A 16,923-nucleotide genomic window follows, 5' to 3' on the forward strand; every position below is an offset into this window, starting at 1 on the left:
TATTTCACTTACAAGAGAGCTCTGAGGGTCATCGACCCCGCTTCACTAGCAGCAAATGGTCAGTAACACCTCACAGCGGTAGCTGCGCGCAGATGCCAAGACACCGAGTGTTTTTAGGCGCCTACACTATCCAATAACGATGTTCTATCATAGTTCAGCTGAGGGCCCACAGTGACAATCCTGCCATCGAGGGTATTCCCCCCGACTTCTCGCCCTCCCTATTGCGCACCCTTCTCAGCCCTGAGTATATTTCTAAGAGGCACAGCTACCACATGCAGTAGACTGCTTATGACAGGTCATCTACAGCGACTTGAAATTACACCCGAAACTACCGGCACACCTACCCCCTTAACCAACGCAACCCCACTCCCTAGATAGTCAACTCCTCGCCACTCTTTTTCTTCGAATAACACACCCCTAAAGAAAACTTTCACAAACGCTAGCACACAGACACCAACCCAACCAACCCCAACAGTGTCCGCTGCTATAGAAGAACCTTCGAACACTAACATCGACTCCTACACTCAACCACCCTCTGCTACAACCGACCTAGAACCACAAATAGCTTCACCGACCTACACTCCCCAGTCTCCTCAACCAATAGCGCCTATTACCTCCCCGTCCCAGAACCAACAGACGATCTATTCTTCTGTCCTCTCTAGCAATCTATCATACCCGTATCACAATCGACTCCTCCAACGCAAGAATCTGTCCTTCCCTCCAAATCTACACTCACAATCGAAGATCTTCACCGCCATTCTCACAACAAACCGTCACCTTTCCTGTTCGAGAATCAGCCAAGCCGACGCGCGACTAAGCGAGCTAGGAACAAGGCCACGACAGGCCTTGCTAGGTGAGGCTCAAGGTTCACCGTTCAGGTAGTTTGGCCCAATCCCAAGGATCAACTTAGATGCATTTAGAACGTTGCTGTAGCCTGTATATCGTTCGCGAAGTTGATTTCCCAACTAGACTAAAATACGAATCCGTACCCAGTGTCACGAAGAATCTACGATCATGGATCTGGAAGCGGTTCTGCCGTGTTCCACCGCCCTCTGTAGAACGTGGTTTTGCATTGTTTGATTTGATGCCTCAGGCATCACTACCTTAATTGCTTCAGCGTGTTGTTTACTTCTTCTTTCTTTCTTTCTTTCTTTCTTTCTTTCTTTCCTCATGTTTAGTATTCTAGCTGAATGCACTCTTTTTCATCAAGACTTGGCTCGTCACATTCTTAACATGTTCTTCAGAGGTACTTAATTTAGATAGAGATTGAAGTAACTATTGAGTGGAGGTACCATTATATAGTTTTGAGGATGTGGTATATCCACATGATTTTCTACAATCAAGGCATAACAATAAAATCCATTAACACATTGAATAAGTGAATTTCATCAATCAATAATTTCCTCCCTCGAAATGAAAAATACATATATCTGTACATAACAAATGTAAGTATCGTATTATTGTAAAGGATGTAAGGACGTAAGGAATTCCACGTTGCGGTGAAGCGGCGCCCTAAACCTAATTGGGCGTGAATGTTTTCGTCACTTTCTCTTGTCTTTGGACATTTTACTTCCTCATAATCAGGCCACAAGGGAACTTCCTGATTTGCTGAAAAATAAAACAAACAGGTGATTCTCTTGGTGTCATCATGCTTATGGATTGTGGCACACAATGCCGTAAGCATTTACCTGCGCAACTATGACCTACGATAAACAAAACAATGGCCATCTAGCCAAACCGTTTACGCCGACTTTGAGTGCTGCTTTTCACAGAAGCAATAAGGCCCCTCTGACACCAAAACTTGCAAGTCCAAGTCCAGCTCCAGTGTTTCCTGCCCGCCGACTTGCACAACCCGAAAACCCCTATTCCACCCCCTCCAAAGACGATTCCCCCGCCATCCCTCCGACCTTCCTAAGTGCCAATGTCACTCCACGATCTGGCCCTCGAACTACCCGCAGAGATGGTAGTACATCCTCCCCGACAAATACACCGCCTACTCCTTCTCCGCATGCACCTTATTCCCAATCAACAATCGGCTATGGCCGCCGAGACCGTAGCCCGGCTCGCGGGGTCAAACCGGAGCAATCAAGAAGCTTGAGGGCGAAGACCCTCACAACGGAGAACCAGCCCTTATCACGCCCGACCTCATTTTCTGATTTAGCAGCTGGGACCCCTTTGTTTTTCCACGCATCCGACGCGCGATCATCACACCCCTCCGAGCCGCCAACTGCCCCTCGGCCGCGGCCTCAGGGGCAGATTTCCCCAGCGTCAAGCTTCGTATATGCGAATGGAGACCAAGAGCGGAACTCCTTGGGAGATCAGTCAAGCGTTACGTCCACCGCCTCAAAACGTCGATCAGGGGGCCTAGGTCCTCCTCGCCCCTTGCCTGCTGGTAGACCCACAGCTTCGCCATCCTCGCGCTTGAGTTGTCCAAGACTTTCCGATGCCACTTCCCCTCCATTGGAGGAAACGAGACTTCCGTTCCTAGGTGGCTTTGATAATGGCTTGGGCATCGTTCCTCGTCTTCACTCGCCGTCCAGTACGATTGGCGATGAAACACAGCGTCCACCAACCCGGCATACCAAATCCTCCAGTGTCGACTCAAACCCACATTTCACTCCGCCACAGGACAATTTGCGAGCAAGCCCGATCATTATTTCTGGAAACAACTTCAACGATGGTACAGCGCCAGTGATGTCGGAGAACATACCCCCCCTTCGCCCTCGGATCTTCAGCAATGGTTCCTCTATTTCGACCGATACATATCCACCTGCGCCTCTAAGCCCTGGGAAGTCCGATGCCCCCAGCGAGGTAGCTCTTAATGCGCGCACCGAGCGTAAGATCATGGACCTTGAAATCAGCAATTCGTCATTACTTGCCATCAACCGGACACTAGAGCGAGAGATGCGACAACAAAAGGCTGAGCTTCGACGATTCAGGCGTTTGAGTCGAGCTGGACGCATCTCAATGGCACCCTCTACCCGTTCATTCTCCGGGGTGGCTCTCTCGGCTACGAGTGAGATGGATGAGGGTGACAGTGAATACTCCATACGGTCACCGGATGACATGTCCGAGATCAGCGACGAAGATTCAATTGTTGATGAAGGTATTCTGAGTCCGGGTTCTTTGGCCGAGCATGATGCTAAACACCGTGCCCATGATGAAAAACGGGTGATGCTTGACTTGGCAAAACACCAAGAAGTCCTAGCGGACAGCCAGAAGATGAATCAGAGTCTCAAACGCTGCCTAGGGTGGACCGATGAGCTCATCAAAGAGGGACGGCGGGCCCTTGCATATAATGTCCATGTCCAAGACGTTGAATTGGGCGGACGAGTCCTTTCGCCTGAAGAATTGGGCGAGATTGGCGAGAGCGGTCGGGGGCTGCTAAGCCCTTCAACTGAATACGACGGTGTCTTCTCGCCTGTCGACTCATCTGCCGAAGTGTCATTTGTCGAATCATCATATCTTGAACCCACGTCTACCACGCCATCTATTGCCGCTGAACCGAGTATATGATCCCATTTTTGCCCTCGTCTCCTGGTGGGATGATCCATTCTTTTCTTGCTTGCTCATATATTTTGCACAATACCCCTTTCCATGCCTTTTTTTCATTCTGAACTCTTTCTTTCATTTTTCGTTTGATACTGGCTATTTTCTCACTCTTTCGGGTGCGACTTGTACTATGAGACTTTGGACTTTCTGCCTTTCGTTGGTTGCGTTCACTATTGCCGCTTTACTAGATGGTCAATATTCGACACCTATACCCGACCATGTCATACTCAAACTTGAACACCTTTTCTGGCTACTTTGATAGATACCCGAGGTGCAATTATTGTTTGCCTGTGTTTCATTCCGCTGTTTCGATTTCTTACTATGTACGCCTGATACGCTGAATAATAGACAACACAAGCTATAATGAACCCGAACACTCGATAATGATAGACTTTTGGTTAACTTCGTTTCTTACTTGTTTCCTCTTTGGTTTCATTTTTCACTTGTCCTTGGGGCTCCTTGGGAAAGGTCAGAGCGCGTGATGATTACTACTGTGATCATAGGATTCATCCACCACCATTGAATCCCTTTGCTCAGGACTTGCAAAATGTCATTAAGACAGGACCTATGGAATTCCCAGTCTCGCCTCTATTCTCAACCTCTCAAGGGAATGGACACTGCCCCTTTCGCTCCCGATGAAGTGTCTCCCTGATGACTTCCAATTCCTTGCGCCCTTTACCTTCGAAATACTTCGGTCCCAGGTCAGGGGTATAATACCCTTGCGGGTAATACTTGTCACCCTCATCTCCAGGCAAAGGCTGCCCGAGTGCCCACTTTAACCATGCCACCGGTCCCCAGCGATTCCAAACAGTCGGCTGCACATAGAATGGCGCGCCTTCATATATAATCACCCAGTTGCGACCGTACTTGTTTGGTTTCTCGGTGAAAACGTCCAGGCGCATGAAGTTCGGTCGTGGAAGGGCCAAGTATCGAAGGTATATCTTGCGCAGCTTGAACATGGAGGCAAATATATGCTTGAAGATTGGTGGCGGTGATTGCATCCTGATGAAGTAAATGTTAGCATTGAAAGTGGTCACCGTCTCAGACAACATACAGCATTGCGCTCCGCAAACGATCATCCATAAGATATGATACGAAGTATAGACCCAGAGGCTTCATAAACCTGGGCAAATTATACACGATAACATCGATCGTTTTATCTGCGATCTCCTTATTGCGAAGATGCGGTTTCATGTGCTGGATCTCGTATTCATGACTCCATGTACCGATCTCCTCCAACCATTGTAATCCATCTTCAAAGCCGGTCTTTCCGGATGGCAAGGCATCATAGCTAATGCCTAATGCATCACCAAGACTCTTCCAGTATGTTCCCACGGCGCATCGTTCCATCTCAGTCATCTCACGCCACTCGAACAGTTTCACAAACCGGATTGGCTCGATGGCAAACAGGCTCAGTGTATAGAGCATGTCAGCTTCGAGGATCTTTCCGCTAGCTCGGTAGCCCTTATGCAAGAATTTTGTTCGTGCGATTGCAGTTTGTGCTCGGTCAGAGCTCGGATCGAAGGCCATGAACTCACCGATTAAGGTACCTGTGTCGGCGTACCGTTTAAATGAAGTTGATGAGTCCGAGAACTGAGATGTTTTCAAGAGCAGGGTGGATATACTTGGGATGCCATATGTCTGAACTTGTCAGCTTTGAGTTTAGCCCTTGGAGGGAATTGTCATACGCGAAAGAGGGCAAACTGTAGCGACTTCAGAACTATGAAAGGAAATTCGGTTTGCATGATGGTCTTTTGGATGGCCCAAGCATCTTGATCGGTCATCTTTCCCATAGATTCCCTGGTTGCATAGTAGCTGTATTTCTTGTGTAGGGATCGTCGTCGCTGAAAGCGCAGTGAAGATACCAACGACAGATAGGTGGCTAGTCCAAGTAAGACAAACAATAACTGCTGTTGTGGAGAAGCATGTAATAGGATTGCCAGGGGATGCTTTCCCCCAAGGGCCTCAGACGTAACAACCGATGCCATCTTGAACAATGTATCAGGATGGATATCTCTTTGTGATGATGTTTGGTTTTCAAATCGCAGATTCATATTCAACTCAAATTATTCTGCCCTTATATACATTTTCAAATCCGTTATGTCCACTGTATTGCTCATGTCAATGTGGAATATGCACTTCTGCGGACCGAGGAAAACTCATCGCGGGGAAACCCCGCCATCATGTTGATATTCCAACAATTTTGATCATTGCTAAATGAGCAAAATGAACAATTAAAAGTTTGATTTCATACATAACCGAGGTTTGCAATCGAATTCGAATCATTCGACCCTCAGAACAGTCATTCCGGGCTGATGAGGTTACTTGATCCAATCAGATACAGTACCAATGAGCATAAAGACTGCATAAGGACTTAACATACTCGGTAAAATCAGTTGGAATGGGGCTAGCCGATGTCATACGACCTTCAAGATGCAAAGAAAGCAGAAAAAGTTGTCGGATCATGAAGATTCCGGATCGCTGACGCTACGACCTTCGGGCAGACTATGGTTGGCCAAAAGTCGCTAGAGATCTGCATCACATGGAGGCAAAAGCGATTCATGGAGATAGGATTATGAAAATGCTCTATTATAATATACATGGTGTTCGAAAGTCTAGCGACAACTTGAATCAAAGATATCTGGCTACAACAAGATTGAAGATTGAAGGATAGTCAGCCCCTAAAGAATATTATGAGATCCATGGAGAATCCATGTGAAGGTCTCAGTAATGTGATATGTAAAAATGTAGCCAGACAATCTAAACGACATATATCATTCAAGAAGAATTTGTATAATACGCACTGAGGTACCTCTCACCTCGTAAAATCTATTAGAAGCCTAGACTCGACACAGGGCCTGATGCTGGAGGGTATTGTTATGCATCAGTACTCAGTAACACCATACTCCCTTTCAAGGCTTGATGGGTTGGCCATTCCCAACCTGACCGGTGATGTTGTAATCCCCGAAACATGCCTCTTGGTACATCGCCTCTTTGTTTAATTTTGGAATAGCACTGAGGAACTTGTCGACCTTGCAGAACCCGTTCACCGAGCCATCGCATGCACTTAGTCCATCAAGAGGCAATGGAGCATTGTTAAGCACAAGGCGGATATAATCCGTGGTATCGGACTTGGACGAGAGATCCGGGTTCTTGTACTTTTGTGGCTGCAAGTGTTTCAACGAGGCATCCTTGGGACATGTCCAAATTTCAGAGAACAAGCGAGCGCCGAATGGGGTCATATGGTTCAAAATGAAGTTTCGGTGGGGGGCATGGGCAACTGAAACAGGAAGGCCATGAGAACCGGCTTTGAAGTAATCCAAACCCAGGGCTGTCAATACAGAGACAATTATGTCGTCATGTGACATGTCCATGTACAATGGCTGATCGAGCGGGAAACTCTTCGTGTTGTCATCGTACGTGTAGTTGATACTACTTTCGCTGCTCATGATGAGCCTGGATTGCAGACGGGCAGCTAACTCCTGGACATAGCCGATGCCCTGCGCACGACCACTGGCGGCTCCGAAACCGTACCGCCCATAGAATTGAAGGTCGATGAAGTATTCAAAGTCTCGCCACTCCTGTTCAGTGAATAGCGCACAGAAAGACGACTGACCCAGAGTCGCATACTCATATGGGCACATGTTGAACATTGCCACGATATCAAGTGTATCCAGCTCAAGATCTTCTGGTAGATGCGCCGCAAATCGCTTACGGGCGTTTTTGACTAAAGACGATGAAGCGAAGGCTCCACCAGCAGCATCACCTGCTTCCATACCCTCCGTGCAGGAACTGGTCGATGACAGGGTGTTATTAAAGTCATCGACCTCGGGGATAATCGTCAAATCATATTCGGCGTACGAGCTGTTGGCTCCCGTGTTTCCAAAGAAACCACTGAGCCACCACCGAGCGCTCTCCAGGATGCGAGGGTATGAGGTCGTGCGAAAAGTTGGCTTCGGTCGGGCCGTGCCGTTTGGATACACGTTCAATGATGAGTTCCAGGCGGCCTCGCCGGCCTCTGCACGGTATAGCAGCCGGCCGTATTGGCTCCAAAATAGCGCACCAGAAGTGACTTCAGTGGCGGCACCTGTGGGAAGAAGCGTGTTCAGGCCAAGGATATACTCCCAGTCATTCAAGAAGGCCAGAGGACCGGAACCAATTTTCTTGTCTGGATGTTTCTTAGAGTAATTGACCAGCTTTTGTGCAAAACTCTCCATACCCTCCCCATCCAAGGGGTAGTACGTCGGATATCGCTGGGCATGGCGGTGAAGAATATGCACCTGAGACAATTCACACTCTGAGGGAAAGCCCTTTGAAACATTGAAACCAGTTGCATCAACATAGGGACTGAGGTGTGCCCAGCTGGTTTTCATATCAAAACCCGATGGGTATGAAAGTCCAGTAGGTCCGGCTGAGGCCGAAGAGCTCGTGGGTGCTGCAGCAACCCCTCCCGCGAGGGCAAGCAGGGCGAGTGAGGAAAGAGACGCCATTATCAAAATATAGCTGAGCACGCGACTAATTTCCTTAAAGAGCGAGAAATGGCCGATGTTATACCCTGTAGAGGGGGAAAGGGATCGACAGCATTTATTCCTAGTATGGAACACCGGAGCCTCCGTTCACCATTCTCGCCATCCTCCCCGCACGAAACGATGTCACATCAAATGACGTATCATGATCAAGTAGGGAGAATATCAACCATGCATAGCCTATTTTACAACATGTGGCCGACTAACGCAAGGATGCAAAGACAAGAAGTGTGGGGAAACGCTTGAGCGGAGAACGCCAGAGCCCATATTGCGGGAGGCCCTCTTCCACCGATCCGATCGAATAGAGCGACAGTCATAACGTGAATGAATTGTTGGTCTTGGCCCCGGGGGTAACATCATAGATTTTGATTATGAAAATTTTTGTAAATATGTACCATATCGAGCTACGTGACTTCGATTCAACAGCTTCAAAGCTCCAATAGCGGCTACATTTACAGGGTGTGTGTGTGTGTGTGAAATCATTTACCCTGTCCCCTCGCGAACGATATGCAGGATACAACAACTATATATCCATGTACGTACAAATAGAGTGATCCACTTCCTGACATTAACTTAGAGCCTCGTCACGGCCTATCGTGGCCCATTGCCATTCCCATTGTTAGGCTGTCCTTATGACGCGCGACTGCGAAACCTCTGTGACGCCTCGGCGAAGTCCAGTACAGCTCGTACTATCTTGGCTCGCGAGACGGTGTCTGGTTTACCTTTCTCACCTTCATTTGAGCCTCCCAGCAGACTCGATACGCTGTTCAGCGCGTCCTCGACTTGTCTTCTCAATTCCTCCCGCGGCTCTCGTAGCCTCGGGCATTCCATCAAGACGTGGGTGACTGTCTCCTCTGCTCCGCACCCGCACCGATCATCATCACTGTAGCCAATCTTCTTTCTGTAGCTAGATAGCCAGTTGTGGCCCGTGCGTAGCTGTGTCAGCAGATACGCGCGGTTCCTGGGTAAATTCCCATAGAGTTTCCTGGTATATCGCGCCGGGAGCGTGTCGTCAATCTTCCGTAGGTGCGAGCCCTTGGTGTTTGACTTCCATTCTTGCCCCCATTGAGCCTGAATCTTATCGCGGATAGATGCGTTCTCCCTTGACAGCAGCGGCCGAAAAGGATGGGTTTTGCCCGGTTGTGCAGCTTCCTTAGCAAGTCGATCCGCCAAATCGTTCCCGGCGTTTTCACAATGCCCTGGCATCCACTGGAGGCGGAGCGTTATGGGTATTGTTTGAACCTCAGTGGCTGCATAGAGGGTTGCATGGACGATTCGCTGGCCTGATTTATTTCTCGCGTTTTGAATTGCCTGCAGAGCCGATTTGCTATCACAGAGAATAGTGGCGGTTGCGTGCCTACTGTTTCCGATGATCGAGCGTTGGTGAGCTAACTTGAACACTATGTTAACCGCGTAGAAGATGCCAATGAGTTCCGCTACATGAACCGACCAACGGTCCATCGATCCCACCTGGATCTGTTGAGACTCGGTCACCTCATCGTCGTCATTCAGTGCAACAATGGCAGCCCCCAGATGACCCTCACGTCCGGAGGCGTCCGAGTAGACGACAATATCCGATGTGTTCCTCACAGCCTCTGCTCTTTCTCTCGCTATTTCCCGGTCGTGTTCGAGCTCGATCTCCGTAAAGGCGTCCGAACGCCACGGGGGCAACGGGCGTGGGTCAATTATTTCCAATTCGTTGAGCCTGTCGACATCCATAGTTTTCATGGCTTCCGCTAGGGGGAAGCGGGCGTATGATCCCACATTGTTTCTACGATTCTGAGCTCTCGCTAGGGCATTCCAGATAGGATGGTCACGTGGTAGAGTGTGAAGTCTCGCTATGGTGCGCTGCGCTCGGTAGCGAAGGCGGAGATGCGTGGGGAGTATGTGGGCTTCGACTTCCAGTGTTGCGGTTGCTACTGTTCTGAACGCTGATAGGATCCTGATCAACACGGTTCTCTGCACTGTGTTCAAGTGTCGGAGGTGAACTTTGTCCCGGAGCGGGTCGTGCCAGACCGTCGATGCGTAGTCTACAATAGGCGCGACACATGCTTGGTAGAGCTGTCGCATCTGTTCTGGGCGCAAATGCCGTAGCCCACTTAGTGCGATAGTCGTCTTGGTGGCGCGTTTGATGGCCTGCTGAACGTGTTCTTTCCAACGAAGTCCCTGGTCGAATATCACTCCTAGCAGCTTGGCTGTAGGTGATGGCTTGACATCGGTTCCATCGAAGGTGATTTGTCCTTGAAGGTGCACTCCCCTCTTCCTGGTGATGTGGATGAGTTCAGTCTTCTCCGCAGCGAAGCAGGATCCGGTTCGCTGTGCCCACTCCTCAATGCGAGGGACATCCTCGGACTGTATCTTGGCTAGATTTTCCTCGGGTGAGCTGCCCACTCTCCATCGAAAGTAGTCGTCAATGAATGCCGACGCGCCTCCGTGGGAGTTGACGGGCTGGTCGACCAGATCGGCATTGAAGAATGCAAACAAGATAGGAGAGAGCGGCGAGCCTTGCGCTAGACCCGCATGTACTAGTAGCTCTGTCTCGGTACGGAAATCGTCGAATCCGATGTTGGCGTGCCGGTCACTCATAAAGCTTGCAATCCATTTCCTAGCAACCATCGGGATCCGTCTCGCCCGCAACGACGCATCTAGGCCCAAAAGACATTAAGTAGCTTCGACAGGTCTACTTGCATAGACCACTACCCCAGTTTTTCGCCCGATAAATGAGGCTTCTGGTCTTTTGAGGTTCACCACGCCTCTCACCCTGGGTGTCTCTCAGTTTGCTCCTTAAGCATACATCACGGGCAAGCCAACTAGGACGACACCGCTTCAACCGACCAAGGTCGATTTCAGGTCCCCAGTGCGAGTGGGGTAGTTGACTCCCGGCTTTTTGTACACCGACACGCGCATCCGTCCTCTCGGGCTATACAGACAGTCTCTTGACAGGCCCCGACCCTGCCGCAGTGGCTGCCATTGTACACCACGCCCCGCGACAGCTTTCGCTCTCGTTTCGCGTTACCTGAAGAGGTCTCCCTCCGCCAGGTCGACCGTGTCTTGCAGAAAGTCCTCCATACGCTCCATCCGGCAGTATATGTTGGTTGCTCTCCACTAACCAAGCTTGGTCCCCGATGTCTGAACAGGATCGACGAGTTGCCCGTGGCAAAGCCTTAACGAGTTCCGCTGACTGCCACCAGCCAAATACCAATATTTTTCAGATTGCCCGTGTGTCTCCTAAGAGGATGCCCGTGTCTCGGTGGTGCCCGTGTCCTGAAGAGCAGTCGCCCTGAAGCTTGCCCGTGGCTGAGCCTTAACGAGGTCTCCAGCGAGCGATGTCTCCGAGCCTTAACGAGTTCGAGTCTTAACGAGGCCTCTAGGCCGTGAACGAGGTCTGTCCGATATCAGCTTGATTGCCTGTGTCACCGGTTCACTACTACCTCGCCGCATCTCGCACGATGCGATCCCAGACCGTATGCAAGCTCAGGGGTGTCCTGTCTTCTCCTTAGGCGACACCACTTCCACTGGTAATGCAAGACCAGTATCGGGCCCGAGTGCGAGTCGGGTAAGAAGAAGTCGGATGGTTTTCATATGCCGTTATCCCCTGATTTTGGTGTGGTTGTGTGGTCGTGCCCCGCGCCAACCGCGCCGGGCCGGACCGCACAACCACGGCGGATTCACTTTGGTCTCCCCAACGGGGATTAACACCGGACACCACGAGAAGGTAAGAATCCATTGTCCCAACAGCCTGGCTAGGACTGCTGCCCAGTGCGAGCTCACTGGGGGCTAAAAACTGGTAGCTTCTCTTTGATTGAGCGTGTCATCCTTAGTGCAGGGGCCATGCTAATCTTCTCTGTATATTTTCATTTGACCAAATGCCCCGAAGGGCTACATTTACAGGGAGGATCGAAATCAGTTTCACCGCTTGCACACACATTGTTTGGCGAACCCTCTTCCAAAACACACTATGCCTGTTACAGTTACACTTCTCCTGAGCCCATGTCTTGGTAGTAACCTAACACAGCTGAGAATAACAGCATAACAATAGCTTCTGTATAAGATTGTCCTGTATCGCAGAAAGAACAAAGGGTAAAGAATTCAAATCAAAAAGCTAAAGAGCTGGTCTTGAATGAACATGTGCCGAGGTGGTCAAGGCAACCTTGTACCTACGTAGCAGCAGCAGTACCTACGTAGCAGCAGCAGTACCTACGTAGCAGCAGCAGTACCTACGTAGCAGCAGCAGTCACATCATAACGCACCGTTCCCACCACCACGAGTCGCTTGCTTGGGTTTCCGTCTGCACATGATCTTCATGCACAGAGCCAGCTGGCAAATAATTTTCCTGCGCGGAGAGAGCACGCTCAAATGCTGTCTTGACAGCCAGATACTCAGGGCGCACATCCGGTCCGTCCATCTCCAACATCTCCTCTTGTTCTCCAACCCCAAGGTCAACGAACACCTCGACAGGCGTATCTGATCCACCTGAAATTTGATCTTCAGAGTCATGGTCTGCCTCAAAGTTTGCTGCTTGAGAAGATCAGGGTTTGAGATAGGGACCTTGAATTCTATATCCAACAATGAACCTCAGCCCTCCGGGAAGTGTCAGTAAGACTTCAACACCATAGCCTGTAAAGCGAGGGAGAGACACAGTAATTGTCGTCGAAGGCATCAAACTTATAATGGCAGTCTTGAGTGCAGCGACAAGATTCCAGAGCGCTGTCAGAAAAGCAGTAACTTTGTCCAATGGAAATTTGATTGCAGCAACTATCGCCCCAAACCAATCAAATCCTTCTGGATGACTCTGCGGCACTAGGTTCTGAGAAATACTACTTCGCCGAGTATCGGTGGTCGCAATCCTCAGACCAGTCGCGCCAAGATACCTTCCAGCTGTTGTATCCTCCAGTAGAGTTTTCGCTCTCAGCTCTTGAATGATCAGAGGGGCGGCATAGTTTTTCTCCAGTGGAATTAAACGTGAAATTGCTTCTCTCGCGTATCTTTGTCGAACCTCTGGCTTTCACTGAGACTGAGGGCCTCAAGTGTTGCCATGTCCCTTTCGTAAACTCTGCCGTGGTGATATAAATTCGCTCCCCTGTCCAGAAAAGATGACCGTTTAGTCCTTGCCATTTCGCACACCAACTCGTCTTGTTCTTCTATATTATTCGGACTGATTCGGTCCCACATGGTGACGACAAAAGTAATGGAAGGAAAATATGACGGGCCGCAGAATGCATTCAGAAACAGTAGGCTCTGTTTCGCTTCACCCGAGAATTGCAAAGTAGCCGGGTGTACATAAAGAACATCGGCATATGTCACGGAGTCCTTGGTAATCTCGAGTAGCTTCGCAATCTCACGCAGAATATCAGCATTAGAGATCTCGGGGTCGTTAAGTCCTAGGTTATCAACAAAAAGGTAGAGCTTTCCGTTGATATTCGTGGAGCAGATTTGGTACTCTTTAGTCACTGTCATTCGTAGAAATTAGTGGGCGAGGGGACATATCATATGCGACAAAACTTCGATCACCTGAGTCAATACCCTTCTTTGAATGACCTGTTGAGCCGGTCAGGGATTCAAAAAGACTTGATTTCCCGGATCTCAAATGCCCAACTATGAAATCAAGAGTATAGGTGATACGATATTTGAGGCGTGGAGCTAGATCGGATTGGGATGGGGGGGGGGGGGGGGGGGGGGGGTGCAGGACTTCATGGATGTAGGGAGACCGGATGAAGCTGTCAAAAATTATGGCACGAATGTTGGAGACAACAACTTAAAGCCTCAATTTCGGCAGAAGTGCAACCTGGAGTTAGCAAATGGCTAGTGTGTTAACTTTCCGCTATGTTACCAGAACATCTCAAAGTTCGATAGTCATCGTGTCCCGTGGAGCATATTAAAAGCTAAACACCTATGATTTCTTGATCGACCGTTCCCTACGACTCATCAAGATCTTCCGAGTCGCTTTCATCCGATTCTATATCCAGCCATCTTATTTTCTTGCCCGACCTTCTGCGGGCTTTCATCTCCTCTGCTTGGAAATCAACATCTAAGCCATGCTCTCGATACGCCTGAATAATTTCCATCTCAGTCGTCTTAACGCCACTAAGACTACGCCCGAAACCCATCCCGCACTGGATTACCTGCTCGGTATGTAGAACCAGACCTACTTGACCAAGCATTTGATGAAATGCGTCTTTGATTGGTTCTTCTCTCGAATGGAAATCAATCGGCTCATCTGCTGACCAATACAGACGTGCACTCTCGAACATTCCAATTCGAATAGACGAATCGAATAGCAAGATCTCAAAGAGTCTTCCCATTCGAAGGCCCTCGTCTCCGTTTTTTTGCTTCGTCGAATTCGCCTAAACACACCGTGTCAGCCGGGAGATCCCAATTTTAAATGGATTACAAGACTAACGGGTATAACAACGCAGAGAGCGTTATCGCCACCCCTGCCGGAATCAATATGGAAAAGGCCAAACTCCCATAGAGGAGGTTGCTGCACGAGCATCTTGCGCCAGCTAGCATCTTTCTGGACAAAATGATCTAAACTTGTGGGACCTTTGGCCATCGCGCAATCGGAAAAGTGAAAATCTCGCTTGTATGGGTCGCCCTTGGCAGGAAAAATGGTAGGGAACATCTCTGCTAGCAGCGGATTAAGGAGCTTTTCTCCCGCGCCCCATTCGGGTTCTTTGATTGGAGTGAAGAAGAGGGATTTCTGAATCGATGGTGACGTGGTGATCAGATTATGCCAGTCTCGACAGACTCGTTGGCAAGATGTCAGAAGAGTGCGCATATCGGTCTGAACCAGAATCAATTCTAGAACCTCGGGTGTTGTCAGAACTGGAGGAGTCGAGATCAAAGAAGTATAGGCCTTCCTGGCCGCTCTTCTCGTGACTGGTGCCATTTTACGATGTAGAACGGATAGTATCAACGGATGATCGAGAACTGTGGGAGAGCTCTGAGGGGCAACTGCATGGAGGCGTCAACAACGGAGGCTCAGGGAGTGATGACCGCAATGAGACAAATTTGCTACCGGACACTTTCGCGCGAAGTTCAGTTTAGCTTAAAATAAAGCGGGGGTTTACCGCTAGACCAAAAATGCTAATGACGCTGATGGTCGGTAATCGTACTAGTGAAATCACCCCGACAGATTATTATCCGCATTAGCTTGTGTTTAAGAATTATTGCTTCACTTCCATCTAGGCGAAAAGAACTATATCAAGTTTTCCTATAGCTTTATCTATTTCGTAAAGAAACCAGGACGCTAACGTTACCATATTTCTATCTGTATTAGAAATATACCCGCAATTAATACATAAGAGTATATTTACTACGTTAGTATTGCCTAGAGGAATTTAATCGCGAGGGATCAAATCATCCCAAGCTTCTCTGGACTGAGTTCTTGCATCCATAATCTCTGACTCCTGATTTCTACAAGAAGCAACCGCTGTCCGTAATATTCGAGCATGACCCGAGCTTTGTTCCATGAACTCGGGTAGAACTTAGTGTTTTAATCTGTTCTCGCTTGGGCATTCAGTTTTATTCGGGCTAGATACCCGCCACCAGATCAGCGTAGGGTCTTATTAGGTCTATCAACGGCTTTGTTCCTTTCCTAATACTTATCAGGGAATTGAAACCCACTTGGCGACGTCCGTGCTAAAGGTCCATCGCTGATTGGCTTTTGTGGTCCGTTTGGTCTGCTAGAAGTACCAATAGCCCACGCTGAACCAGGTATAGGTTTCTGGGACACGACGGATGCGCTGTGCCTGAGTCTCTGTTTGACGCTTGTCCACTGTGTAGGGTGATTCTTGCAATTCTTGTTGTTTCACCCAGTCGTCTTCAAATCATTAGCGGAGAGACGGATTCATCTGGACTCAGTATCGACATCCCTTACAAGTCACGTCCGGTGTACTTGTTGCTGAGTACGAGATGAAACAGCTCGTGATATAAATTTGCACTTCGAGGAAGGATTGAAGCAATTTGCAAACCTTTTGGTTCTTTGTCCCCAATATACTTACGTATATTCCGATAACAATATTTTTCCCTAATACCATATTGAGCTATGTGAGTCCGCTTCAACAGCTTCAAACCTCCATTAGCATGTGCATTTACTAAGAAGCAAGGGACGTTAAGCCCATCCATGGATGATCCATGGATGAAGACAAGACGATAGATTGCATCCAATTAAATCCACAACAGAGTATCTTTGTTGTTTTATTCTTTGATGATTGCAAGTAATTGTGGAGAAATAGAAGAGGGAATCTGTTTCAATATGTGGCTTCCAATGTTGCTTATCAATTAAGGTTCTGCCCAGGTGGTACCCACTACTTGAGAAACTGTGGCAGCCGAGAGAAATATATATCTCAGTGTCAACATTTCAATTTGCACAATATTTCAAGCTATTGGAAAAAGAAAACCATAAACCAAGAAGGCCCATCCTTGGTCAAACAATATTGCTATGTCCAAGTGTATAGGTAGGGTCAAGTCTTAGTGCCTTGATTTACCTCCAGGGCTAACAAAAAAGAAAAGTCACAAGTAAGAGATAGAAATGATGGAACTTGGAATGGCACTTGTGGTATTGAAATTTTGCATCCACTTCTTTCTGACATCCATAGCGAATATTATGTATTTATATTGTTCTATAGGTTCCAAGATTGTATTCTTGATGTACCTAGGTATTGAGACAGGGACCGATCCTATGAAAAATTCAACCAAAAAAGGGTTACTTAGGCTTAAAATCCAACCTTATTTATTCGTTTTATTGGAGGCTCTTAATATATTATCGGAGAATCGGGGAATTACGCATATTGAGTCCTATTTAGGAAAAAGTGGGCGGCTCTCCCAATAAAGGTGTAAACAG

The 16,923-nt window shown here is 48.4% G+C and overlaps 7 protein-coding genes across 7 annotated transcripts; 1 reads left to right on the forward strand and 6 right to left on the reverse strand.

Annotated features, from left to right (window-relative positions):
* Positions 1–1,698: 1,698 nt before the first annotated feature.
* On the forward strand, positions 1,699–3,516 carry N7529_002002 (uncharacterized protein; the record flags this gene model as incomplete). Its single annotated transcript, XM_057237533.1, has 1 exon — positions 1,699–3,516. The coding sequence occupies one exon, from the start codon at positions 1,699–1,701 to the stop codon at positions 3,514–3,516; it is 1,818 nt and encodes a 605-aa protein (XP_057102220.1).
* A 638-nt stretch (positions 3,517–4,154) lies between these two features.
* Positions 4,155–5,540, reverse strand: N7529_002003 (uncharacterized protein; the record flags this gene model as incomplete). The annotated part of the gene is made up of 3 exons (XM_057237534.1): positions 4,155–4,554; positions 4,607–5,193; positions 5,241–5,540. 3 exons carry the CDS (start codon positions 5,538–5,540, stop codon positions 4,155–4,157), a joined length of 1,287 nt encoding a protein of 428 aa, XP_057102221.1.
* A 924-nt stretch (positions 5,541–6,464) lies between these two features.
* Positions 6,465–8,042, reverse strand: N7529_002004 (histidine phosphatase family protein; the record flags this gene model as incomplete). Its single annotated transcript, XM_057237535.1, has 1 exon — positions 6,465–8,042. The coding sequence occupies one exon, from the start codon at positions 8,040–8,042 to the stop codon at positions 6,465–6,467; it is 1,578 nt and encodes a 525-aa protein (XP_057102222.1).
* A 666-nt stretch (positions 8,043–8,708) lies between these two features.
* N7529_002005 (reverse transcriptase) lies at positions 8,709–10,694 on the reverse strand (the record flags this gene model as incomplete). Its single annotated transcript, XM_057237536.1, has 1 exon — positions 8,709–10,694. One exon carries the CDS (start codon positions 10,692–10,694, stop codon positions 8,709–8,711), a length of 1,986 nt encoding a protein of 661 aa, XP_057102223.1.
* An 880-nt stretch (positions 10,695–11,574) lies between these two features.
* N7529_002006 (uncharacterized protein) lies at positions 11,575–12,492 on the reverse strand (the record flags this gene model as incomplete). Its single annotated transcript, XM_057237537.1, has 2 exons — positions 11,575–11,869; positions 12,329–12,492. 2 exons carry the CDS (start codon positions 12,490–12,492, stop codon positions 11,575–11,577), a joined length of 459 nt encoding a protein of 152 aa, XP_057102224.1.
* A 542-nt stretch (positions 12,493–13,034) lies between these two features.
* N7529_002007 (uncharacterized protein) lies at positions 13,035–13,535 on the reverse strand (the record flags this gene model as incomplete). The annotated part of the gene is made up of 1 exon (XM_057237538.1): positions 13,035–13,535. The coding sequence occupies one exon, from the start codon at positions 13,533–13,535 to the stop codon at positions 13,035–13,037; it is 501 nt and encodes a 166-aa protein (XP_057102225.1).
* A 458-nt stretch (positions 13,536–13,993) lies between these two features.
* Positions 13,994–14,967, reverse strand: N7529_002008 (uncharacterized protein; the record flags this gene model as incomplete). Its single annotated transcript, XM_057237539.1, has 2 exons — positions 13,994–14,422; positions 14,479–14,967. 2 exons carry the CDS (start codon positions 14,965–14,967, stop codon positions 13,994–13,996), a joined length of 918 nt encoding a protein of 305 aa, XP_057102226.1.
* Between the last annotated feature and the right edge of the window lie 1,956 nt (positions 14,968–16,923).

The sequence above is a fragment of the Penicillium soppii genome, assembly GCF_028829465.1.
Source record: "Penicillium soppii strain IBT 18220 chromosome Unknown utg000002l, whole genome shotgun sequence".
In the NCBI taxonomy this organism is placed as follows: domain Eukaryota; kingdom Fungi; phylum Ascomycota; class Eurotiomycetes; order Eurotiales; family Aspergillaceae; genus Penicillium; species Penicillium soppii.